General features: G+C 40.9%; 1 protein-coding gene across 3 annotated transcripts; it reads right to left on the reverse strand.

The window, feature by feature from the left end:
- Positions 1-399: 399 nt before the first annotated feature.
- mbnl3 (muscleblind-like splicing regulator 3) lies at positions 400-27,961 on the reverse strand. 3 transcript variants are annotated; one of them, XM_084010267.1, is made up of 8 exons: positions 27,680-27,960; positions 19,654-20,646; positions 13,732-13,896; positions 13,062-13,265; positions 12,731-12,970; positions 11,793-11,946; positions 7,603-7,697; positions 400-6,942 (listed from the first exon to the last, which is right to left on the reverse strand). In XM_084010267.1, the coding sequence occupies exons 2-8, from the start codon at positions 19,825-19,827 to the stop codon at positions 6,940-6,942; spliced, it is 1,035 nt and encodes a 344-aa protein (XP_083866393.1). In that variant the 5' UTR covers positions 19,828-20,646; positions 27,680-27,960; the 3' UTR covers positions 400-6,939. The 3 variants fall into 3 exon arrangements, with proteins under 3 accessions (XP_083866393.1, XP_083866391.1, XP_083866392.1); XM_084010265.1 differs by lacking the exon at positions 7,603-7,697 and having other exon boundaries at positions 27,680-27,961; XM_084010266.1 differs by lacking the exons at positions 7,603-7,697; positions 27,680-27,960 and adding an exon at positions 20,736-20,755.

Genomic DNA, 27,961 nt, shown 5'->3' on the forward strand with positions numbered 1-27,961 from the left:
TATCCCCACACTCGCCAGGCAGCGTGCCCCTGACTGAGCACCAAGATGTTTTCCCCAGAGAATGAGAGGGTTGCCTCAGTGCGTCTGCAAGCCGCTGAGAGGAAGTCTCTGTCTGTTGTTTGATCCGACCCCCAGATAAGCGGAGGAAAATGGATGGATGGACAGATCATCAAGATGCTTGCTTAAACTGAGAGGAATTGAAGTTTCTTCTGCAATATTTTTAATATTCTGTTTATCTATGTTCATGAGACATCCATGACTTGTAAATATAACCTTTAGTCATATAAATATTATCATGTTACACAGAAGAGAGCTCACAATTCAGGAGATACATGGAAAATGTATCTTTAAAGGAGACAAAAAAAAGAAAAGAAAGAAAATGAACAACAAAACACATCATAAGAGGATCACAACTATGTGTTTTATTAAAGGTCAAACAGAAATCGCAGAACTCATCATAGGCACAGTAACTTACTCTTAATAGCTATACACTGCAAAATAAATTGGCATGTAGCACAGCAGCACATACAAGCACCACAAGCAGAAAACAGAGTGAAACGCTAGATGATTAAGAAACAGCAGTCACTTTCAAGTCAGTCCGAGAGAGTCAGTGAAAGTTTTTCATATGGCTTAGTCCTGAACAGTCTTTGGCCCACTTCCACGGGTTGCAATTCAGTCTGAGACTGTACCCAATTTAATAATGACTCATCAACAAAGGATTTGAATTAAAGGGATATGTTTTACACAAACTCAGTACATGTGCTGTTTTAAGTCAATTTCAATGGAGAATGTAATAGACCAACTACATCTTGCATGCGATCACAACTGAAATTATGCAAACAATTGATCATGGAAAAACAAATCAAAGTTTTATTGAATTGTTTGTGACTGGAAACCCACACTATGTTAAGTCCACTCCACATGTGAAGACAAAGGGCTGTGAACCAATTCACCAGGATGACTCAGTCAATCCACTAGTTGGACAAGTGCCATGGCAACAAAATTGCTGGCTTTAATAGCATTTGAAGGGCATCACATGTCCAAATCTGCAAGGGCAGAGTTGCGTAAGGTCGTTGTTGCTGCTGTAGGAATAATCATGGAAATCCAGGTTGTTTTGACTTGTTTGACAATTTTGACTAAAATCCTGAGGAGAATTCAGATATCTTGTTGTTTTTGGGAGAAAAGAGTAAACTCCTTTCCCAAAATGACAAACGTAAAATGAAATTAAAACCCTGTGAACACATCTCACAGCCATGTCCCTCCATACTTAGAGTTTTATTTCTGCTCTTCTTTTTCTTCCTGGCCGCTTTTCAGCCTGCAGGTGGAGCTACTCTGTGCTTTATTTTGGTGCATTATTCAAGAGAGGAATGCACCTGCATTCAGGGATTTATAATGAGCATTAAAGGACAAGGCCAGAACTGGTTTATTATATGTATTCCAGACTGACTATTTCTTCTAGTCCACCTCTCTGGTTTCATGTCAGAGTCAGATATTACAGTAAATTAATTGAAACAAAGCTTTTTTAAAGCAAAAACATTCATGGTTTACAGCTAGGCAATGTCATGCTTGGCAAAGAACGGGGCTCTAGCAAAGAAACAAACAAAAGGACAGATCCTTCAGAGCAATCTTTTTATACTGTAATAAAATGATAGACATACTCGTATCATTAACAATACATTGATTTGATTTTTAATCAACTCTTTTATCTATATTTATTCAAAATAAATTTTGAGTATTTTGACATAGTTATGTACATAAGTGCAAACAAGGTGAACATCACACATTCGTATACACCTCAGCAAGGATCGACATCACCCAGCACAGCTGGACAGAAAGAGACTTCTGAACCACCTTCTTGGCCAAAACTGAAACAGAATGAACTAAAGAAAGCTCAGCCTCCATACAGAGAAAACTGAGCAAGGGCCATCCAGTCTGCAGGAGGTAAACAGTGGGGATTTCTATCTAGATTGATTTTACAGAAAAAGATCTTTCTAATAGTCCACAAGACTCTTTACCTTCCTGATAGATTTAGAAGCCAAAGTCCATTCTTATTTCTCAAAAACACCATGTATAAGAAAAGAAAAACACAAAATCAATATAGGTCAAATAAACAAAACAAAATAAACACCTGATCTCCCCTAAGGACCTTTGGATATTACAAGGATTTAAGTATTCCATACAAAATATTTAATCATGTCGCAATAACAAGACAAACTAATTAGACATTCCCTTTTTGAATAAGTTAGTGATGTTATTTGAATTAATTAATGTGAAGAAAGAAAATCACAATTAGGGTAATAGAAAGGTAGCCATGTTGTCATTCTGTTGCCACAGTAACAGCAACTATTACCATTAACAATGACTACATCATTGTATACAAATGATTTTCATTTAATTATATATATTGTTTTCTTGTTGGTCTACACAAACTACTAACTATGTATAAATGAGTTTTTTTTTTAATTTCCATGCTGTTTTTCTTAAGTCAGTTTAAAAAAAAAGCTTAACTTACCTTTAATACATGTCACTTTCATACATCACATCTTTATACAGTGATCAAGGAAATAAGGCCCTTTGTTTGTGCCCCGGGCAACACAAATTATGCTCAGGACTGAATTAACTGTCCACATGCTAAAGGATCTGGTCACTGGACACAATGATCAGAGCATTTTGCATATTCAAGGGTTTATGATTCATGACTGTATGAGAAAAATACAGTTAGGCCGAAAGGAAATCACGTACAAGAGAATGAAGGGAAAGAGGTAAAAACTAATTTTTCGCATGCCACACGCTCTTCTGCATCAATACATACATCTAAACGTAAAAGTTAAAATGCCCCCAAGAGGCACAATTTATTAATCAAGTATTCTGTTTTTTTCCAGCTGGACAGCAGTTAGTGAAGGCATAATAATGTGAAGGGGGAGGATACGAAGGCTAAGGGGAGGGGATTTCTTGGCTGGACAAAGCTAGTCTTTAAAAGCTGTAAGATTTAGACAAACGACATTGTCTGGACATTCGAATCATCAATTTCATTGAGGAGGAGAGGGATATTTCTGTTCAAAGATTTCCAAGACTTGTGAAAATGTAGCTGCTCAACATACTCAAAAACAAGGAGACAACTTCAAGGAGAAGGACGTTTCTGTACCAAAAATACATTTCTTTACAGATGTACGATAACAAGCATATAATGGGCTATGTAATGTTTGATCCACCGTGTAGATAGAAAGTCAGTCATTTCAGGGAAATGTGCTTACACTTTCTTTTGGAGGGTTAGATAAGAAGACATAAATCTCCGTGTGGTGAAAGCTTGAGCCAGGAGACAGTATCTTAGCAAGCTAGCCTGTCCAAAGTAGAGTGAGACCAATACATGGCCAATATTAGCTTCTTGTAGAAATATGGCATTTGTAGTTAATTCGCATGATAAGTGACAAGAAATTTAAGTGCTGAAATACCAAATTAGGTTTGAGGTTATTAGATATAGTGTAGACATTACATAGTTTGTCCACCAGAGAGCACTGACCAGACGACTGCAGGGTATGTAGCTTGGACACAATTAAGCAATTGGTTTAAGAACTCTTGAATCTACAGTCCAAACCGAGAAAAATATGCCGAGCAACACTTTTACACTTCTGTATGTGAAGGTTCTCAGTCATCCAGGTCCTGGTAATCTTTGAAAGCTTTATCATAGGCAATTGGACTTGCTGTAGGTTTTGAAGACATGGTTTTTGAGTATGCAGCTTGTGTTATGGTAGGATGTGGATAAATCAGACAGGAATGCTGTATTATATGTACAAGTGCCTTTGCTCATTACAGTACTTGCTAACATGTAGCTAACATTAGCCCGCTATCAGCTAACTTTATCAATGGGGTCGCACAGTCCATGTCGCAACGATTGGCTCAGAACAGTTTATACAATGTGTTCATCAGGGAGTTTTAGACGTGCTGTTAGGTGTATAATGCCACTTTTAGACAATTCCAGGCTCGCAGTTTACCCCTTTCCCCTTTTAGGCTAAGCTAGGTGGCTGCAGGTTGTAACATTTAAACACAAACATGAGAATGATATAGGTCTCCCCATCTAACTGCAAAAGAAAGCAAATAAGCACACTGATGGCTAAAGGTACACATTTATACCAATTCAACGTGAACTTAAGGTACAGTTGCTACAGTTATGGTTGCACACGGATTTGGGCTCCTAGGTGGTAAAGAGCATTCTCCTACCCAAACCCTGGGTCAATCCAAATTCATTGAACAGTGACATGGGTGGGAAGCCAGAGAGGGCTTACATCCTTGTCGCAGCACTAGCAAGTCCTCCTGGATGGTCTGTCTACACCGTTGCTTGTGTATATAGCCTTCTCAGTAGGAGTTAATAGAAACAAAGACTGCAGTACACTGAGCACTGACTGATCCACATCACACGAAAAAAAGAAAATGCTAAAAAGAAGGGTAGCATGCTGATTTTCTTAATTTTGCCCTGTGATTATACCATTGTTTATAGGTGTATTTTGGGCACTTTGGGTAATTCCACGGAAGGGGCACAACAACTGATTAGCAAGAAATGGTACCGCTTTGTACCTGCTGCATGGAGCACATTTGTACTCCAAAAAGTACAATTCTGCTCGACTTTTTTTGAAGAGTGAAAGATATTTTTAAAAGTAGTCACACCATCCATTGACATTAAATATAAATCTATATAACAATACACATACTTTAATATGTCTTAACACAGTATCAGCATGGTACCTATGTGACCTCAGAAATAGTCTATATATAGTGAATCATTACATTTCAACATGCCTGTCTTTTTAGAAGGACATGTGTAAAGTTTTTGCATTAGATACATTCACGACACAATAACATTATTTAAAATGAATAATGTTCAGTGGGAAATGCCGTAATATCTGCAGCATTTACAACTAACCAAATATGTGATTTGTCTTTTTCAACACACTTAAGTATGCACACAACTCACTGATCTATTTCTTTACATAAACTATACGACAGCACAGCTGCCTCAGAGAAGAAACAAGTACAGATGTGATTTACTGTTATAATAACGTACCAAATAACACATCTATCTTTGAGCACTGGTCTGTTCTTACAGTGTATTGACAGCGGTGGTTTGAGGAGACTTCGAACGAGGCACATTTGAATTTGGATAAAAGGGATTTCAGCCCAGTTTCTGGAGCCGTTATGTTCAATTCTTCGCAAACAACAAAGCAATTCCTCATTTATTCCTTCATTTCCTGACTTTAGCATAACTCAATTCTGGTTATAACAGCTGTGGCTGCAATATTCAGAGTCTGACCACTTTTGACAAAAAGCACACATCAGTAGAAAAGACGACACATTATGAAGTCAGACGGGACATTTTCAAGTTCTTAGCTTTCTCCCTGAAGAGCGATAAAACACAAAAATCTTGTGTCACATATTCAATCCTAAAGCCGCATGAAAGGAGAGAATTACACAAACAAACCGAAAGAGGGAGACATTCATTTAGAGGAATTATTCAGGTATTGCATTAAATGGGGCAGCTCCTTGCATATACCAACCACCACTTGGCACACACAGACTTTAGGCACAACAACAGCTCCCATCTTGTGCAATAAATCTAAAAGTTTAAGAAGTGCCAAATATAAAAGTCTGTAATCTTAGATCTGTTTCTCTGAAATATAATTTAGTCTTTACTAGGGACATAAAATCTGGGCTTGTGGCTGAGGCCAATAAGTGAACTTGACTATGCCTGTAGATTGTCATTCTTTTACACCATGTTTCGATATCAAATCATGGAGGAAATGGGACATACTTTGCTTTTTCAGTCATCCGACAATTACTCATCACAGCCATGACTAAAAACATTGCAACACTCAAATTTAGTTGTGGTAATAACACGACCACACCTTCTTTAAGGCAGTTTGTTTCTTAAAACAAGAAATTAAAAGCCACATTCTTAGAAATCTCACATCTCAGCCCCTTTAATATAGAAGTTGTATCCTAATTGTATGTCACTGTGTCAATTTGTATTTCCTTAAGGTTTTTAAATTGCATGAAAAGTAATCTCAATTGCTGCTATTATCCTTTTGCCTTTAATTGAAAAAGAATCTGTCAATTTATAATGTTTGAATTATTTTTGGGGAACTAAGTCTCCTCTGCAGCCGAGCAGATAAATCAAAGGCACAAACAAATGAACAACTAGTTGGCATTTCATCAGGCAAGATGAGACCATGAGAACAAACTGAATGTCATACATGGTACAACACAAAAAGTCACATTTGTAGCCATCTTGAAACGTAAACATGACATGGTATGAAACATATCTTTCATTTTGACAACACGTACTGGTTGTAGATCAGCGGCAGGTCCGTCTGCAGCTTGAATGGTCTCAATTTCCAGAATTAGCTTTTCAGAGTTTATGACTTTGGAACCGTCAAAAGTATCGGGTCACGTCACATGATGACGCCATTCCATAAAGGGCATGTAGTCTTAAACACGTGTGTGTGTGTGTGTGTACATGTGTATGTGTGTCTGTTGCACTTTTAAGGTGTGGGCATGTATGGCTGTATAACAAGGGAGCTCTATTGCTCAGCCTGATCAAGTCAGTACTCAGTATGCATCAGCATGGCTGCTTTACAGCAACAGTAATACGTCCAGGCTTGTATTGCGTGAACCATCGCAGCTTTCTTGCGTTCATAATATTTTATAAGAAGTTTCACACTCAAGTCAGTGTGCACTGTAGGCGAGGCACATGTTTGCTGCATTCAGAAAAGATGACCGCCCTGGTAGTGTGCAGGTTTCAGGGACTTTAACTGGGGTTTCGGGAAAGGCTTACTGAGTTTAGTGCCACCGGAGCCGCCACCAGCAGTTTGGGGACGGTACAGAAATGGGTTTCCATTGGAACACACTGCAGCTCCACTGGATCAGGAGTCAGAAGCTCGGGGGCGTCTACTGGAAGAGAGAGAGAGAGGAAGGGGTGAGAAAGATCTTCAAACCAGTAGATGATTGAGTAAGATGAGGTTAGTGTGCAGAATTAAATAAAAATAAAGCCAGTATGTTCTTTGTACACGTTAGCCAAAACATGACAATATTTGTATATATTTATGTATTTTGAATAATCATTACCATTCGTGTTGGAATGAAGCCACCAAAAAAAACAAAAAAAAACATTCAGTCCATAAAGGAAAACTCCATCAAAAAATGATGTTCCACTGAAATTGAATTGGTGTTTAACAACAACTTTAAGTAATTAAAATAGAAACATATCAGTGTTTATTAGGAAAGAAATCTTATATTGCTCAGCCACAGGCACCTGCTTAACCCAAGAGTTTCCCAATCTGTATGTAAAGGGGAATTTGAATTCTAGCAGGTTTGCTACCAATGCCAGACCACATACTGTATGTCCATAGCTTACATAGAAGACTGAGACAGACAGTGAGGCATGATAGACCAAACTATGATGTTTAGATGACACTTGCTCACACCACAACAGACAGGAAAGTGAAGACAGATGAAAGGTGAACAGACGTTCACTTGAACCTGATGAAAGAAGACTAGGAACAGGACTCAGAAAACTCAAAAATAAAAGAGAACTGAAATGAAAGAGCAAACCTGATTCGAGGCAGCAGATTCAGCGAAAGGAACATTGGTGACTGGGGTCGAAGCCGACGAAACAGTGGAGGTGGCGGCACCGTGCATCATGGCAACTTTTATTCAGGCGAGTCAGACGAAAGACAGAGGACGAGGATGTGGGCGGGGAGGAGGGGAGGGGCAGGAGGGGGGGACAGGAATGATATGGTTACCATGGCAAAATGTGTTGGATCAAAAATCATGGCACAAGTCAAGTGGTATTGCCAGGATGAACAAATATCAAGACACATGCAAAAGAAACAAGAGATTAAAAAAAAATTACATAATTAGCGTAAGTAGCTGACCAGGTACAAAAAAGAAAAAAAGAAAGAAAGACAGAAAGAAAGAAAGAAAGAAAGAAAGAAAGAAAGAAAGAAAGAAAGAAAGAAAAATGCAGTTTCACCAACAAATGGTAGTTAAACAAACAAAGCAATACACAGTCATACAATCTAATCAGACTGGAGTATCTGATATATTGTATTCAAATGGACAGGATATGTGTATGGAGGGAGCAAATGATCCATAATAGAGAAAATAAACCCTTTTCAATAATGCCAAAGCTTTAATGTGACAGTAGTTTGAATTGACAATCATTCTTAGTGACAGGCTTTGCGAGATAAATGTCAACATTTCACTTTATAAACAACTCATAAATGTCCTGTGAAGAATCTGCCTTGGACAAAGACAGCACAAATATTTACAAGCTTACTAAAACCCAGTTAGGTAATATCCGATGTCTAACTTTCGAGTGTATTAAATGAAAACTCATGCCAGTTTACAAGTCAGCGTGAGAACAGATCTATACCGTATATATGTGTGCTATGTCTGCAGGAGTTTTGTCAAGTATGACTAAAATGACCCCCTGATGATGTCACCGGGTGATCTGTGTGTCCAATACCAAAATGCAGAACACCAAAAATAACAGGGTGTACTACAACATCCGGTTGCATTTTACAGTATGCATGCCAACATGCTCTTCTGACCTACAATCCTATGCACAGTGAATATATGAGCAAGAGGGTCAAAGTTCAAGGTGCAATGCAATGAGGTTAGTAGTACGTCCCAATCGAATGCATACTGCATGCAACAGTAGCCTACATACTATGTAAGGGCAGCTGCTATATGTACTAAAAGTAAAACGAAACATTGTGTGATTTAAAGCCCCTGTACACCCACACATCAGTTGTCACTTATGTTGCCTAATGAGATGTTTTTCTCAGGACTATGTGGGCGTTTAATGGACAACTACCTCACACTTCCAGTTGTGATGGGTCAACATACACTGTTATCACTGCTCATATACATAAGTTGTGTCCCAAATCATCCGTGGTCTACGAATTTCCTTTTTGCATCCCACTCTTTGCCACTCCCGTCACCTAGCAACCAGCTGCAGTCGACAAGAAAGCGCATAGAAGAGGTAACTAACATTTGAGATCATACTGTATTCTTTTTATTTGATATTATGATGGAGGATATGCTTCACCGCCGGTACCACAGGCGTATAATATATTTCAGGCTGAGAGTGTGTTTAATAATATGTTACTTTTGGTTGCATTATGGGAAATGTAGGATCTTATGTTTATGGACCTAGAACAATACAAGTCAGGGTATCTCTTAAATTCTTTTTTACTATTTTTTTTATTTTAATCTATCTCTTGTGATACCTCCAACATTATGGCAATGATAAATCACTGGGTGCTTTTCCCACCAGCAGCATTACACAATGTGGAAACTTAATTTCACTGTGATTTATGACAGCAACAGACAAATGATTTCTGCATCATCATTTTCCAAATGTGGTCTATATGTATCTATCATAATATCAGCATGCAGATGTGGTAAATGTGATATGGATGATGATATGGATGTGACATTACACATGATGCTATGGAGAAGATTATATGTGGTCTTTTGGGGCGCCCTGGTGGCCGAAGGGTTGAAGGCACTGAAAATGCAACTGCAACATCTCCAGTCTGAATTTGGCCATTTCATCCACCATCTCTATCTCTTTCACCTTTTTGTCTACTCTGATTTAAACAAAAACTGAAAAATCACCTACTGTTCTTCACAAAATAGGGAAATTAAAAAGCTAATATATAATGGTTTTGGAAAGTTGTTGGTAGAACAGTAAACATATACATTAGTATATGTAGTATTGGTTTATTCGATTAAATATGCTAAACAGTATGTCATGTGTCCAGTTAATCAATCAATTATTGAATATCACATACAGAATAGTAACTGATCTCCAGCTATGATACAGCTGAGCATCAAATGTCTCCTGAGGACATTATGCACAGAACAGAGCCTGTCACATTATGAATAGACACAAAACAAGAGGACGAGAGCAGACGAGAAGGACATGCAGAAGGAGAGCAAAGAGAAAACAAGGACAGAGTTGTGGTGAAGAAAAGGTGCAATTGGTGTATCGGTTCATCTTCACAGAGGTTATTCTAATCTCAATCATGCACACGCCACAAGATTTGAAAATAATGTAGCATCACACACTCCCGGATAGTAGCAACACACCACCTGACATGATCTCATGGCAAAGCAGCAAAACAGAGACTGACATCATGCTACAATGCTTTGCAGTGAGAAAAAAACAAAAGCGGAAGGCTAAACGGATCTGGGTGAGGAAATGAGTGGGGAGATGCAATAAACACGGGTTGTCTATTCTTCAGCAAGCACTGGGAAATTGATTATAACCGCCAGCAGTGCTATGCTAGCTAGGACGTTGACTGTTACTCAAGCTTGTCTCTCTCATCGGCTATTGTGGTCCCGCTCGGTACGTACCGATGTTATCATCTAGATTTTAGGTGTAAGACTGGATCTGTAAACTCTTCACAGATAATCTGGGTCAAACATTGGTTCTGACTAGGTTTTGGACCAGATTTCCCTACCGATTGACAGGATGGAGAAACAAGGTTAAATCTCTAAATGCATACATTGACTATGAGAGAAGAATGCACCTGGTCCTGACTCCGGGTAAATTATTTAAGTGCATCCGGTCTTGACCTTCGTTGGGGCCCAGAGTTGTAACAACTGACCGACTCTAAGGCTATGGCCTCATAGTAGCTGCCTGTCCCCCTTCTTTTGTTTCTGCATCAAGGACATCAAGTTCAACACCTGAACATACACATATATTTCCTAGAATAGTTGGAGAAACATCACCTCTCAGCTGATAGAGTGGAGCCTTGGGCCCCAGAGGCCACATTCTGTGCATCACGTGTATTGATTGTCCCATATTATCTGTAAGGGGTTGAATTCAAGATCAATAATCCTTCATCTTAATATTTTTGGAAATGTCCTGCAGCTTCTTCAGTCTCCAGTTGATCTGCTCATAACATTTCCTTCACAATCTACAACAGCAGGTTGAAGCGAACAGGTATTTTTGCGAGATAAATTAGACGATTAAGGGGTTTTAGAAATGGTTGGCAATGAAGTATTTGTCAACCAATTATGGCGATTATACACTTCCAGCCAACCCGTCCTTCAAATCTAAATTTAAACTTTCAAATCAAGTCTCTCCTGTTTGTGAAGCAACAACCACGCATCCAGTGTAGTGCAAAACATGTGGAAACCAAAACAATCTCAAAATTCTATCATGGAAGCTGAAATATGATTCAAGGTATTAGGACTGGTATCGGCTCTCTTTTGCTCTGTCTCGCCTTCTTTTCTATGCTGCCAGCTGCCAATTTCAGTCAAAAAAATGTTTTCTTTTTAAATAGAAGAACATCCAGGAACCTGCAACCCATGCAGCCATCAAAGCATGCACACACACTCCCACATAATGGGTACACTGATGTGTTAATTGTCTGTTCTTAGTTTGACTGATTATTGTAATAATTCTGTTTTTTTTATGGCTTCTCATCACACATCAAACCGGAGCGAAGCAAATGCCAGCAACACAGCCGAGTGTACTGAGGAGAAGCGTGGTGTAAGAGACGGAGTAAAGGCCGGCACTCACAAAGCAATACACAACTTTATTAGAGAGAAGCCACAGCGTGCATACCGATGCAACTACACCTGTAACACAACTGTATCACTGTAACCCACAGTATTACCTAATTATGAGTCACACACAAAAAAAAACAAGTGTGTGATTCCAGCTTACCTCTTACATGTATGATAATTGTATGGGTTGTGTTTCAGTGTGTGTAGAGACTCACCAGTGGGGATGAAGGCTTGCTGTTGGAGCTGCATGTTAGCCAGCGCTTGCTGGTAGTGGAACATGCTGTGGTTGAAGACGGCGGCAGCTGCTCCGTTGCTCTTCTCTAAGATTTGCCTCTTTGGTGGCAGCTGCATTGCACCTGGAGGCAGAGCCTGGAAGGAGGAGAGAAGTTATCTGGTGTTATGTCACAGTAATACAATACAATACAATACAGTGGGCTCTTCAGACTCAACAGTGAGGCAACGTGGATGTTCTTGTTTACCACCACAAGAGGACACTGCAGCATCGCAGATTAAGTGAAATGATGAAGGACAGCTCAGAGGTCAGCCAAGAGCAAAATGGGATTGCTATGATTTCATTCACTTTGGGGCTGAAATATCAAACTGCAATGAGAGATAACCAAAGAACTTCTTACTCTCTCTCACACACATGTACGCACACACAGACACAGACACACACACACACGCCCAAATGTATAAATCCTGAATAGGTTTGTAATTCCTTTCATACTATTTTACATCTTTTTCAAATACTGCCTTTCATGTTTTTCTGCATCAGCACTGCAGATTGACCTGCTTATGTTACAGCTGCTCTGAGCGTTAACTTTAGCCCTCGTAGCTAAAAGTACAGGCTCAGCCACAGGCACAGTAGCAGACATTGATGAAAAAAACATAATCCCCAGACTACATTATCAAATTTCGAGCTGGCTACTGGATACTAAGATACCCTGATCCTTCATTGCATCAGGAAACAATATGCCAAGATGAGAACAAGAAAATCATCTACTGTTTCACTGCTGTAATAAGCAGATATGGTGTATTTTGATTTGTGACTTTTGAGATGGCGCATATTGGCTTCCACCTGTGTGTGTTCAGCATATAGAAAAGCTTTTAATGCTTATTTGCGTTGAAAAGAACAAAGACTGATTGGACTCACCAAGCCTGTGGCCGCTGTGTTATGACTTGCTTGGTGCTGCGCAGCCTTGATCCTGGCCTGCAGGTGAGCTGGGGGATGGAAGTACTTGCACTTTTCTCGGCTGCAGCGTCCTTTAATGTAGTCCATGCAGACGATGACAGAGTTCTCACTGCAGTCCACCATGCCGGCCTCCAGAGGGTGGGCGTAGCGGCAGTCGCTCTCACCCCGCGTGCAGTTACCGCGCTGGAATTCTCGACAAACCTGGGAGGATCAGCAGGAGCACTTAATAACATTTACTTTTCATCACACTTTGGCCAAACATAGGAACACAACAACTGCACAGGGCGCATACCTCCAGCTTGTCTGTGCGCACATGTTTTTGTGCCGAGGTGCCGTTGCCCATGGTTGCCAGGCCTGTGGGACTCCCAGGGACCAGCAGGGGAGTACTGGGCAGCAGCTCAGGCATCAAGCCCATGCCTGGGCCCATGTGGCTCAGATATGGACTGAACGCCATACTGGGGCACGTTGCCAGGGAGGGCGTCACTGGAAATGTTGTCTGAGGGAGGGAGAGAAGGGAGAAACGAGACAAAACAAGTTAAGGCAGAGCTTTAGGAGAGGATTTGCTGGTAACATAACCAGTACTGTGAATTTTTATTTTTACATAAATGAGAACTATGCAATGAGCTACAACTATGCTACTTCTACAGTTGAATAAGACAAACCTTCCTTCAGTGTTGCTAATTAAAACTCTGCATCATAATATACTATATGAAAATATAATTTACTAAAAAACATCAAATACAGACTTTTTTATATTTAAATAATAGACCGAATTTTTTTTTTAATTCCTTTTTTGGACAAAATAATTTAGAAGAAATGCCAGCCAAATATTATTCTATTGTTACAAAATAACTACCACTCAGTTGCTGGCTAAAAGATCACTCACAGTACCAAGAGTACATTCCGTATTTAATTAAATAAAGTCGTTTTTAAATGTCGTAGTTTTAGCGTGGGCTGCTCACTATGGGCTGCAACTGTGCTCCGGGCAGCATGAACTGCATCTGTTGAGCCAACATGGCTGCCGTGGCCTTCTGTTGGATCAGGTTGTTCCTCCCGTTAATCTCCAGCTGGGTTTTCAGGTGCGGCGGAGGGTGCAGGTATTTACAGTTCTCACGGGTGCAGCGCCCCTGAGGAGGCGAGAGGAGGGGAGAAAGATGAGTGTGAGACCAGAGAGATGAACAGGGTGAACCTGAGAATAATGTCACACTAAATCAATCAGAGGTGGGCCTTGACATAGAAAGCTCACCTTATTGAAGCAACCAATCTGAGTTTGGGAGAGCACTCGTTCATATAATCAAGTACAATTTGTTAGACTTAACATCAGGAATCAAGTGCGTTTATACAGCAGAATTACGTACGGTAAATTCTGGTGAAGTAAAGTACTAATGAAGTCCCAGAAGACAGCATATTGAATAACTTATGAGAAATGTGCAACCACTTTCATCATTAAAATCATGACACGCTGGAATCAACAACAATCTCATGAAAACATGTAGAAATTGGCCAGCTTTCAAATTTGTTTCTTGTTTTACAAGCAAATTCCTTTGAGCCATTGAGTCAATCAAACTGTCCTTTTTATTCTACACCGTTAACAAGCCGCTTTTAATGCAATGTGAAATGACAGGTGGAGTATTTGAGCCAGCTTTGGATTTTTCCACAGAAGCAGACGTCAAATAAACCTCACTGACATGAGATAAAGCTACAGAGTGAGAACATATGCTCCAGTCTCACCATCCTCTACAACAAACTGTGTATCCCTGGCTGTTAGTTATCAGTCATTTAATAAGTAATATAACAAGTAGAACTTCATGTGACTCACTGCAGCACATCCACTTATTTTGTTCAGAGAAGAGCAAAATGGGACTAGATGGAGAACAGAGACGAATAAGCTTATTATATTTTTTTAATAATGTGGGTTTTTTTCACATCACAAAGAACTTGCATAATACTGTCAGTGGTGTTGGATGTATTCAGATACTTTTAGTAAAAGTGGTAAGATCACAATGTAAGCATACTCTGTTTCAAGTAAAAGTCCTGCCTTAGAACGTAAGCAAATTAATGTAGAAGTATTAGCAGCAAAATGTATTTAAATAGTGTTTAAATGAGTACCCAATGCAAAAAATGGTCCCTGTGAATGTTTAAATTATATATTAAAATGTTTATTATGTTATTAGCTGTCGGCTGCATTTTACTGTTATAGTTAAAGATATATAACAATATTTGATTAGTTTTATAAGTAGAATATTAATAAAGTAATAGCTTGTATTTAATAGTATGAAATGTCAAACAAATGCAATGGAGTAAAATAAATCCGTACTTAATTACAGTATTTGAGTAAATCTCCTTCTATCACTGGACTTTATACACATACCAGCATTATAAAGTAAAGCTGGGAAGATAACCGTGGTTTCTTTGTGATCTTTATTCCTGCTCACCTTCAGAAGGTCAGAAAGGATCGGCTAACATGAGATCTACACTAAAGTTAAGTGTTCTACAGTGTGTCCCAATAAAAACAATATTCTTTCAATTAATTATATTAAAACCAAACCATCTAATCGAATGAACACAGAGAACTATTCATGACTTATTCATCAATATGTTGCATCATAAGCATGTTGGCTATGCAGCCTGTTTGGCTTATGTGCATACTAGTCAAAGCATTTCTATTTGTCTTCTATGGAAAGCTTGATTCATCACACGCAGCCTTAAACAATGACAACAGGAAGTTTCTGTGACCAAAATCTTATGTGTTTGAGCAAAGCAGATTTCACAGATCCCCTTCGTGTCACATAGCTCGGCAATATTGCGCATTATAAAGTAAAATGTAGTTGTAGTCTGCAGTTACAGAGCCTATAACTCCCTTAGTATCAGTGATTCATTTCATAATGTTGTGAACAATGCAATGTGTTGTGAAACTATGGATAGCACACAAGCATTTCATCGACCTAATACTAACTAAGGTTGGTACAATTCTGTATTTTAGTCAGCTGCAGCTTCTCCTGATTCAGCAGCCACGAACCTTTTTGATCAGAAGTAATTCTTTAGGCTCATTTTTCCACTTGTCATTTTTGGCTTCTTGTCAAAACCTTCATTAGATTTTGAGCTACTTATCTAAAAGCAATTCATTTCACCCCAGAATGTTGTTAAGGCAGTGTCCTTCCTCCCTGCCGGAGTCTGTGGGGAAGGTGAAGATGGTGCTGCAGGAACACTGCAGGTCAACACAAAAACTGCAGTCTCCATTAAACCCCTGGGCCGGCAGCAGCTGTCTGGCCCTGCAGATGAGCTCTTAACCCGCTAAACTACCTCCAGTGAACGCCCGCCACATGCTCTGTCGAACCACACCCACGCGAACCACCTCTCATTAGGTGAGCATGCGAAGTGCCGCACAACTGGCAACAGAGAATAAAAAACTCTGAAGACAGGACTGACGTCATGGTGCAGAGAATCTGACGCTGATGGATGATGTCGCGCTATGATGAGGACACATTAAAAAAAAGGGGGTTTCAGCAGCAGCAGAGCTATATAGGACAAACTGCAGTGTGTCCTATACCGGCATCCCGGAGGGATTCATACGACCTCACACACCAGACAAAAAGAATACAAGCGAAGCATGCAGCAGCCTGAAAAATGGCCAGGATGGTACATAAGGCTTACACAAACACTCTCGCCTACACTGGATGCGAGCAGGCTTTGCGTCAGCGAGCTGTGTTTTTAGGGATGAGTCTGTAATGAGGAGTGAGTCCTATGAGACAAGCAAGCCTGCTCCAACTCACGGGGAAAGAAAAGCACCTATTATGTGAATTTTACGCATCTTGTGCTCCGACAAAACAAAATACAAAACCTTTATAAAAGCTGTAAGAATTTGGGGTAAAGAAGGAGGCCAATGAATCTTGTTGTCGAGGAGAGTATTGGGTCAGGAATCTCCCTTTGGTTGCCATAGCAACACACTACGCACCACAGAGAAAGTCCCTGTCAGTACAGTAGTGCTGAGAAGCATTCAGAGATAATTGGGTGATGTCGATTAAATGATAAATAAACAGATTACAATATTAATTTGGGTTCATTCTTATATGTGATAATGGCTTACTGAAACAAATAGTCTATGAATCGATGAGTTATTCGACAGGATTTTAGTTAGAAACTATTTTGGTAGTTGACTAATTGCTTGCCTCGAAGGATGGCACCACACTTTGGTTCAGACTGAAATATCTCAACAACTATTTGGTGGATTAAGATGAAATGTTTTTTTTAAGACAGCCAGTACTCAGACGATGAATCATAATCTCTTTGGTGATCACCTGACCTTTCGCAGAGCACAGAGCATGCTAGAAATTCTTGTTCATGGAAAAATGTCAAAAATATACTGTTTCCAGCCTCTCAAATCTGAAGGTTTCCTGTTATTACTCATCTCACATAATAGTAAACTGAGTATATGTGAGTTTGGAGTTTTGGACAAAAGCAGCATTTTCATCTGTTTTTTTTCATGTTAACCGCCAAAAGATGTATCGATTAAGAGACCAAGTGTTTGGCAGATTAATTGATGAAAATAATTGTCAGTTGCAGCTCTACCATGATGTCAAAGTGACACTGCTGTTGAATCTGCTGTACGCTGGGCAGATGTGATGTCCACACTAATCATTGGAGATGACAGCAGCACTCCAGTTAACAAGGTAAAAAGAACTGGGTGGTGAGCTCCCTCCCCCTCCCTCCCCTAAAGCAGGTTCAGACCGACCAGACGGAGCTAATGGAGGAGCAACAGGGAATGACGGCGGCTGGCTCGGACCGGGCCGGAGATGCCAGATATGGGAGGCACAGTGAGGAGGGAGGCCATTAGCAGATAAATCCATAAAATTAACAAAGAAGGGAGGGGTGGGCGGAGAGCAGGAGGAAGGAGCGATGCTGTAGAGCGGCTTGAGCGAGGTGCTTCTTTGTTTTTCCAGTCAGTCGACCAAAAACAACGGCTGTCAACAGAGAATAATCCTGAACAACAATGAGGAAAGAAACTCTGATATAAAGAGGTGGTTGTTGACATACTGTGCTGGCACAAAAACCCCGCTGCAGCTCCTGATAAAGAAAGCTGCTTTGACCTTCAACTGTCACTAACTTCAGTTCTTTCTTTAACAACATGACCCCGGGGCTTCAAACAATCGAAAGTGGCCTTTAATGGTTGTTCACTGCCTTTGGTACAAAGCAGCTCGCCTCTTTCTCCCATCAATGCAACCAGTACAGAGCCAGGCTGTTGCTCTGTGCTAAAAACAGCAGTGCCACTCAGGAAGATCAAACTATCCAATGGGTATGCGCTCCTGTGCTGTTGCTAGGCCCCCCTTTCTGTTTCTCTCCCTCTCCATCTCCCTCCTGCTCTGGAGGACATAACACAGAAAAATGGCTGAATAATAAATTCTAACTCAATAAACGAGGAGACAGCAGCTGCACTCAGACAGAAAGCCCCTTGTCTGGGTCTCACGTTTTCCCCACACGAAAGCCGGTCGAGCAAAACACACGAGCTGATACAGCAACAGTCTACTCTCGGTTTTAGCGCAATCGGACACAGACGGTTGGAGCCCTTCTAAAATAAAGCAGAGCATCATCACTCCTCGGACTGTTAGGTTTTCTGCTGTGTATGAGTGGAGCTCGGGTTGATATTAAAGCAACGCGATCGACAAGCTCATCACCGACGGACCGACTGTCGGCAAAGTCCCGTCATGAGAAATTTCCATCACGCCTGGGCAAAATGGAAAACAATAAATATCTTAACCAGAGCACATTCCTCTGACAGTGATATACATATGTATATTTGTTTAATTTTAGAGAATCAAAAGTTAATTTGCCTGATTTAAATTGGGCAACATGATGATTATTAGACCATAGCCACTGAAAATCTTTCATTCTTAATTGGCTGGAAGGTGTGGATTAACTTTTAATAACTGGACATGATAATCGGACATCTGTGACGCAGGTGTTTGATGATGGTTTGTAAAGATAGCAACGATGAGGCATACCTAAAGAGCTCGGGGCTAACTTTATTAGTGTAACTGATCAAAAAAATGCCTTATAGCTGGACAGTGTTTGATATTTGTGAGTCTGGATGTGGTAACATGCAGTACAATCACTTAACTATAACTTGTCGGGTGTTAAGCCTTAAATGACAAAATGTGTACACCATCAGACCTTTCAATACAATTAATACAATTGTAACGAGGCCTTTAGTATCGTATTACATCATCAACAATATGCTATCTAATAAAGGCAAAAATAACCTTTGCCTAATAACCTCTATATAATGATAAACAGTATATATTTATCACAAAATAGGACAGCTAAACTGTGATAAAGGATTTGATCCATATCATCCTCTTTATTACTACTATTACTACTGCGACAAGCCCTAATATTATTTCCAGTCGGTATTCTCAAATTTTTTAAAAGGTTGCTCTGCGTGAGACTTTTTCAAAATTGTTTATAAACTTGTTTACCATAATTCACAATATTAAACCCCACAGAATCACAAGGATGTATTGATGACTGACAAAAATAGCCTTGAAAATGTAAGTGGGGGTAAAAAAGGGTGGATCAACTGACATATTTGCAAGGTTTCCAGGAAATGGTTCAGCTGAGGTGGTGAGCCACCCGCAACATGACACAACAATTTAGTTGGTAGATGACATCCCAAAGGATAGTCACAATCATTAAATATATATTTATAGTGGAGGTGGGCCACCTCACTTGAAACAAAGACCACCTCTGCTCTAAAACACACCAGGAAATCTGTGTATATCCGTGTGTGAATTGTGTTGTGTGTATATGAGGGGTAAAAGGCATCAACTACCTTGACACAGCTCACACTGCATGTGTCTAAAGATGTGTAATGTCTGTTGCATTGTTACCTTGAGTGAGTCAAAGCAGGCGATGACTCGGCCATTCTCCACATGGCAGCTCCGGGAGGGGTGAGCAAACTTGCACTCGGCATCAGACCGTGAGCAGGTGCCTCTCTGAAACTCACGACACACTTCCAGGGTCAGCCATTTGGTGTCCCGTCCCATGGTCATGCTGACAGCCATCAGAGTCGTTTAACAACACTGAGCAGCGTTCAGGGCAGGTGGATGGAAAAATTGTCTGATGAGGGTAAGGGTGACTAATAGTGATGCAAGAAAAAAAAAACAGAGCGAAACAGAAGCAAAAATATCCTCTGTTTTCCCTCAGTGCAAAAAAGGCAGTGAGTCCTTTTGGTTGGCGTTTTTGAGGGGATGTTTATGAGTTCTTCCTGGGAAAAGTGGCAGCTGAAGTTTGAGATAGAGGGGGTAGACTGTGAGCAGAGGCCAGCTCTGTCTCAAAAAAACAAACAAAAAACAGAACTACTCTGGGGACATCACTCTGGCATGTGACACTGAGCGTCTGTGTTTTCACCTGAATCTACTGACGCCCACCGTAGGTCACTGGTACGTTCACGTCAACATGGCCGGGGCTGGGGCAATCGCTGCGGTTACGTTAGAGCGGCCTGAGAAAGAAGATTTCTTCAGAACAAAAAACGAAAGCACAACGTTAGAGGAATGGTGTCCTTGCGTTGATGAGACGAGGTGGCGGCTCAGCACAGGGTATGTGCGGACTGCAGCTCAGCAACGTGGGATGGATGACTCTGTGGCTGACAGGATAAAATATAGCCTCCATTCAAGGCCAAACGCACACTGAGCTCGTCCTGCTCTCATCCAGCAGCGAAACAGCAGCAGACGACCCCTCGCAGTAGGCACTTTGGAGTTCCACTTCCTCCTCTTATTTCAGTCTCGTTCTCATCCCTCCTTCACCGTTGTCTGTTCTTCTGTTGTCATCCTCCTCACTGACCTCTCTTCCGCATGTCCTTGCTTGCTCTATCTCGCTGTGGACTGTAAAAAAAACAGAACATTAATTCAAAGCACTGACAAAAAGGCAGCCTGTTGAGGAGAAAAAAATGTCCTTAATGTGAAGCTACAACCTCGTGTGGAGCTTGTTTGAACGGGGTGATGAGGACCACGAGGCAGGATTGTGGAAGGGAAAGAGCCAAAGAGAATAAAGCGAGGACAAACAAATAGGGGAACGGAGCATAGGGAGGGAGGGAGGCAGCAATGAACAGGAAAGGGCAAGCTATGTCTTGATTAAGTGATACAAGAGAGAGAGAGAGAGAGAGAGAGAGAGAGAGAGAGAGAGAGAGAGAAGGAGAGCGAGTGAGAGAGAGATAGAGAGAGAGGGGATGAGGGAGATTGCAGGCAGGACAGAGACGTCACTTCAACTCCCCTGAGCTCCACGGAGCAGAAAGTGATTGACTAACTTGAAATGAATTATACTGCAATACGCTGTGAAAAGCCATGTCCTTGGAGTCGCAGCAGCTGGCACATGTGTATTCGACACTGATGACAGTATATCCCAGACAGTTATTAATGTGAAGGAAAGAAGTAGGAAAAAGGAGAGACAGGGCAGAAAGAGAGATATGGGGGGGGGGGGGGGGGTTCTTCACAACTGCAGCTGCTGTGCTCAATGCAAGACTTTAGCCAATCGGGCAGACTTTTGCAGGCATGCGGTTCAAAACGTCAACCAATGACAGGGCAGTTTCCACAGTGGCTCCTCCCTCCACAGAGCCCGTCCTTGTTCCTCCCAGGATTTTTTCACAGTCATGGCTGAGCCACATGCTAATATTCTAACTGTACAACAACTCTGACTCCGAAACGTGGACTAGTAAGTCATGTCTTATTCAAACGGCGGACTATACTGCAGTGTGATGCAAGAGGGAGGATGCACGCACGCTGCTGTGCAGAGAGCAGAGCAACGTGTCCAGACACTAACTGAATACAGATAACAATCAGTGAGGTGGCTCATAAAGATACACTCACAGAAGGAAACTACGATTTAGCTCCACAAGAGAGGGCAAATTCCACACTGCATTTTGGAGTTGGTAAAAGCCGGAGGGAGGAAGTTTGCCCCGCGTGAAACACGATGTACAAACAACAAAGTGAACAAACAAAAGATGAGATGCAGGAGTATTACGAAAATAGGAGAGGAGGAGAGGGGGGCTGGAGCAGATATTATCAGCCCCTGCGTCTGATGGCGGCAGACACAGACGGAGGAACAGACAGGGGGGAGAGTGTGAGGGAACGAGTGTGAGTGTGTGAGTGCGCATGCAGATAGACAGCCCAGAAGGAGAACACCGCAGTGGAGTGGGAGAGGGAGGGATAAGGGGGAGGTGGGAGCTGAATTGATACACCCACCTTCAAACACAAGAACAAAGACACATCCCAGCCCAAAAAAAGGAAAGGCAGGAATGAGAGATGAGCAGGTACAGCAACTGCTTTGCTTGCTTAACCATTATGCTTGTCTTTGCCTCCTCCTCCGCCCAGCCTACCTACAGATCGATAAAAACTTTTCTCGGGGGGACAAAACAAGCATTCCTCCCTGCAGCTTTGCCTGTCCCGCATTCAGGTCCACGTCGGTGTCAGGCGTCCTTGCTTACGCACACCCTGACAACGCAGCTCGGCAATATGCAACCCACATCATCAAAATGCTCCTCAGCGACACTCCTCTTGCTCTCCTCGCCACACCAGACACCAAATGGCGCACGGTTGCCATTACAATTCTAGGAAAACTGCAAGGCAATGCTGGCTTTCCTCTCGTGCCATTGTAGTTTATAAGACAGCCTGTACCTTTGAATACACACTGTTATGACTTGCTGATAAATCCTGCTTTCCAGGAGTTCCCCCCTCAGGAATTTTAAGAAGTGTTACATTTGGCCCCTAGCAGGGCCTTTACGGGTACTGGAAGACAATGGAGGCAGTTAAGTATAGAGAATCATGACATGGAATAATGCGTAGGGTCAAATTCGACATGCCACCCATAAACAGACAGAACAACCCATGAGTGCTATGGGTAAGCTAATAGATCTGACATGCAAACTAAATAGTGAGTATTATTAATTAAAATAGTTTCTCATGAGTAAGTATAACCTTGACACAAGTCTCCAGCCATAGCAGCAGCTCTGTGAGAGAAAACGTGATCATTTGAACTCAACACAAAGTAGAGGCTGATGGAATGTCATTACTTTTGTAGGTATTTGGTCATAAATCAAAGTATTGGAGAAATTACAATTTTGACCCGATGATGATTCAGATGACTCAGAGGCTCACCAAAATTATTAGATTTCATCCTCTGGATGTGTGTACCATGAGAATCTAACAAATAAAAGCTATTTTACAAAAAAGCAAAAATGTCAGCCTCAGATTAGCGCTACAGGAAAAGATAGAAGATTACCAAAGTTGTTAGGATTCAACATCTGGGGACCATGACGGTTTGTAAAAAATATGTGGCAATTCATCGAACAGTTGATATTTCAGTCTCCAGACTCCATATTTCTGGCTCACTCTCATGAACGGAGGAATGAAAATAATTCTGGATTTGGCTATTAGTCAATTTAACAAATTTTAGGACCTAATGATTTATTCAAGTATTCATACTGGGAACTTACTTATCCGCTGAGTTAACGACGTCTTTATGGACCCAATGGCATTACATGACTGACCGGGAAGTTGTAATTCCACTTTTTGGCCACTATGTAAAATTAGATACAAAGCCTGGTGCCTGATACTGACAGGGCGACAGATCACCACCAGCATCGCTAAAAAGAAGACACCCCACCAACAGTTTTGATTGACTCCACAGTGTTAGTACACCATGGGACTCATCTGCACATTAGTCAATTAAAGTCCCAATCGGCAACATTTTTTTATCATATTCACCGAAGCTGACACTATGCTCCAATAGAACAACATAAATCATCCGGGTTAAAAAAAAAAAGTGCGCCTCTACGTGCAGGTAGAGCCTGTTGTTTGTTTTGCAAAAAATCGACAGCACCCAGATCGTCCTGTCCAATCAGCACGCAGGACTGTGTTCGTACACACACAGAGCCCCTCCCCCCTCGGGTCGTTCCACTATCACAGGAGGGAGGCGGAGGGAAGTAGCAACAAGCTTCCAATTCCTCGTTAAAAACCGAAACGTGGAGGTCCAAAACAACCAAGGAAAAGCAAACACCGCAGGAAAATAAGGAAAAAAAGAAAGATTGCGACGGTGCCCGTGATAAAACCAGAGTCAACATCGGACCCGCGTTTCAAAGGTGGCGTGATCTAAGGGATTCTTAAAGGGCACGAAGTCGAGGGGAAGGAGCTCGGTGGTCGTGGGGAAGGAGCATGAGAGTTGTAAACATTCAAAATCTGACAGAGTGCCCTCGATCCGCCGGACTTGCCGACTGGGACTTTAATAATTTACCAATAACAGCAGATGGGTATAACCATTAAATCCAACACTATGCTGTCTGTAGAAAAATCTAGAACTCATACAAATTACTGTCTTTAAAGATGTATCAGACTTGTGACAAGGATGTTGTACAAACATGTACAAAAACAACATATTCTCTGCTTTAAGCACGTCTGTCTGCTTGCATTCATTTAATGTTTAATGTTTTTCTCAACGTCTTTTTTAAACAACTCTGTGGGAAATGCAGATCCTTCAGTTTGAAATGAAACACGGCATGCCAAGCTGCAATATTGCACAACAGTACTCTACCTACCACAGCATGATAAAACATGAAGAAGGCCAAAAGATACACAGGCATCAAAAACAGCAAAGGAGCCAATAATAAAGAGGCAGATGAATTGGAAGGATGCAATATAGAAGCACTCTTCTGTAGCTAAACACTGATCGAGAGCTCTGTTTCTATGTCAACTATGCCAGTGTTGTCCTTACAATACAGATTAATGCTGTATTAAAGGTCTAAACTAAAAACAGCTATATATCAATACACAAAAATGTGACATTTAATACACAGTATGGGTTCAACTAATGTTAGTGAAAATTTGTAAAAAATAAATAAAAAATGCCCATATCAACTTCACCTTACCAAAATCCTCACACATGAGAAGCTGTAACCGGAAACACTTATCACCTTTTATTTCACATGCTTTAACAACTTTAAATGGTCTAAAATGTGATAGTGTGTATGTTTGATGGATTTCAGGATCACTGTTAAAAAAAAATGTTTTATGCTGCTGTACATGCCCAGCAAACATAAAATTTGTGTTGCCACCTTCGTCTTAGTTGACAGAGATTTCTTTGGTCAATTTGTCTTTTTTCATGCTATTTCATACTGAATTGCTTATTTTCAAGAAACTTACGAACACATCTCTGGTAAACACAACTTTCTGTGATCTGTCAATGAAATTAACTTATCCATTCGTCGATCAAATTGTATGACAAAGCAGGTCCTGCTGAAAATATTTGCACATTTATTTTCTGTTGATGAACTAATCTATAAATAGACTGTTTCCCCTCGAATAAACAATCTTAAATCAAAACTCTCAACTGTAATCGGACAAAATTATGGAGTGAACATTTCGTACAGAAATGATCTTGCCCTACTGAACTTGTCTGACATTTACAGTGCAGCATAAACAATCATTTGCAGGGATGCGGCACGGTGAATACATATAGAGCGCCCCAGTTATAACAGTCAGTATGCTGCCGTTCCACCAGGAGTCCTAGTGAGAATATGTGGCTCCAGCAGTCAGTACGTTGGGGTCAACATTATATAGAGCAGGATGGGGGTAGTATGAGGGGGTTAGAGGGGGTGGCTGCTGTTGACTCCAGCGCACTGCGGCCATCATCAAACAGCTGTGTAACCTTCACCGGAGCTCTTACGTCTGCATTATGGCTGGTGTGCAGACTGGCTGCCACCTCGACAGAGCACTGCACCGTATCTGCTCACACTACTAGATAGCCTTGTATCAATAAAACTCTTTGGCATGCATTTAGTGAAAGGTAAGGTGACACATTAACAATTAAAAAAACGAAACCAATGTGTATTTCTCCTCCCTTTCCTTTTCTATTTTCTTTTGCACAATCATTGTATAGGCAGGGGAATAACAACGGTCATTTTGGTGGTTTAGACATTTTTAAAATTCTACTGTTGCATTTTTTTTATTCCAATAGTTTTGGATACATGTGACTGTAAAGTGTTAAAGGCCAATACATCAGGTTGAAAGAAGAGAAGAAAAGATCTATAAAAGTAGAAAAAGTATACTGCTAAAAGTGTACATTTGAAACAGATGAGATAATGAAAAAAGTTGAAGCAGCAGTCATAATATGAATACTGAAAGTATCATTAATTGGAAGAGTAGTTAAAATGGCAGAGGTGAAAGGGACAGTTCACCCCAAAATCCTGTATTCCTGTAGTTCTATTTATCAGTCTAGAGTGTTTTGGTGCGAGTTTTGGAGATATTCCTCATTGAGATATCTGCCTTATATTGAATATAATGAAACTAGATGGCACCTGGCTTATAGTGATAAAGGCACCCAAAAAATAATTCAAAACTCAACAGCAATGTCTCTTTTCAGAAATCATGACCCAGTTACACAAGATAATTCACAGACCTTGTTGTGAGCAGTTTCATGAGCTATTTTCTTTCTACCATAGTTCCTACATGAAACTGTCCACAACAAGGACCCACTACCGCCATTGTTTGGTTCACTAACTCTTTAAAGAGCAGCGACAAGGACAAGTACGGAACAGGATAACGTGGATGACAAGGTGATTGATTAAAAAGCACAAGGTGGAAGATCCATAAATCACAATGAGAGTGAAAACTAGAAGCCTGGATGGAGGCAGCAAAGTAATTAGGTTAAGTATCAGAAATCCTTTCAGCTCATTAAAGCACCACAGCAGACCACATTCAAGCAAACATACAACAAACTGAACCTATCATTCAGGACAACATATCTGGCACAAAGCATGATATAAGCAGTTTAACTTGCCTGTCGCACTTTTATTTCGGAAAAATAGAGAGAATTAGATTTACGCCCCCAGAGATTACATTTTACTTTTTTGGTTGTGAGCCGAGTGTTTTACATCCTTGTGGTGAGATAATGAAAGTCAACTGTGTGGGAAAAATGTAGATACAATAATTAGACTGATAACCTATCATCAGCATAACATTTTTGTTATTGTGAATGGTCTTTGCTAAATAAAATATGGAACTCCCCCGGCAGTCAATGTGTGTCTGTGTGAGTGGGGAAGTGAAAACAGGTTATGTGGGAAATGTGGCCGCCTGCCCATGTGTGTTTGTCAGTTTATCAGTGTTTATATAAAGTAAAGGAAAACGAGTTAGACTGGTGCAGAGTCCACAGCCTGTAGGTAGCTGAACTTGGCTTGTCTGGCTCTGTTACTAAATGAGCCAAGATCCCTGCAATACATCTACCGAAGGTGTGTAAAAGTACTGTATATGAACTGGAGTCAAGTTGACAGCACAGTCTGCTATGGAGGCTTGAGTGTGTGACCCCTAAGGGTAAACAAGGACAAGACCCGAACTCCCTGCACTGCATGAATGTATGCATGCATGCATGGAGGCTGGCTGCAGACAGATACATAGCCAGGAAGGAATCTGCAGGTGCTCTTCACTTCTGCCAACTGTCACAGAATTAAATATAACATCACAGTGATTGATTGATTGATTTATGTTTTGCCCTTCACTCCCTTGCATGACAACAAAAGAAAAATAACGTGCAGATAAAATGCTGGAACTCTGAGACATCCAATAAAATGCCTGCATATTGCATTCAACCAAACCCTTGTGTGCAGATCCCACACTCAAACATGACAGGCAGATATGTCTATCCACACACACACACACACAACTCTCAGCAGACCTTCCCAAAGCATGTCAACTGTAGCTGTTATTACCGTTGTGACTTGTGTGTAACATTACAATTACCCCCCGTAATTACCAATAACAAAAGGCAGCTTTGAGCTTCCACGCAACAGGCATTTTAAATGACTGCAACGTGGATTAAATATAAACCCTAGGTTACTGCTGCAAACTGCGCCAGACGTGCTCTGTGTTTTACCTGTTTTATGGTCCCAGTCGAACAGAGATGCCTTCTTCCAAATCAACGTCGGCGAAGAGAAAAATGTTGATTTGATGGTTATTTTCCACAAAGACTAGTTTGGTCACTGACATGCATTCAGTGGTGCCCTGGAAGTGAAAGAGGGATAAGAAATAAAAGCGCGATATCGCGAGCTAAGTAAAACCTAAAATAAAAAATGAAAGCCGTGTTACTGCCGCGGAGTGAGAGGAAGAATAGAAGCGGGAGTCTCGCAGCTGAAATGTTCGCTGCAACTAAACACTG

The sequence above is a fragment of the Eutrigla gurnardus genome (assembly GCF_963514095.1).
Source record: "Eutrigla gurnardus genome assembly, chromosome: 5".
Taxonomy (NCBI): Eukaryota; Metazoa; Chordata; class Actinopteri; order Perciformes; family Triglidae; genus Eutrigla; species Eutrigla gurnardus.

What these genes read in the sequence shown, in the direction of transcription:
- mbnl3 (XM_084010265.1), bottom strand. Translation starts at nt 19,827, where the DNA reads ATGGCTGTCAGCATGACCATGGGACGGGACACCAAATGGCTGACCCTG. An exon ending in CCTGCTTTGACTCACTCAAG is followed by an intron (nt 13,897 to 19,653) that starts GTAACAATGCAA and finishes TCGCCTCCTCAG; the next exon opens with GGGCGCTGCACCCGTGAGAA. An exon ending in GCAAGCCTTCATCCCCACTG is followed by an intron (nt 6,943 to 11,792) that starts GTGAGTCTCTAC and finishes TCTCTCTTCCAG; the next exon opens with TAGACGCCCCCGAGCTTCTG.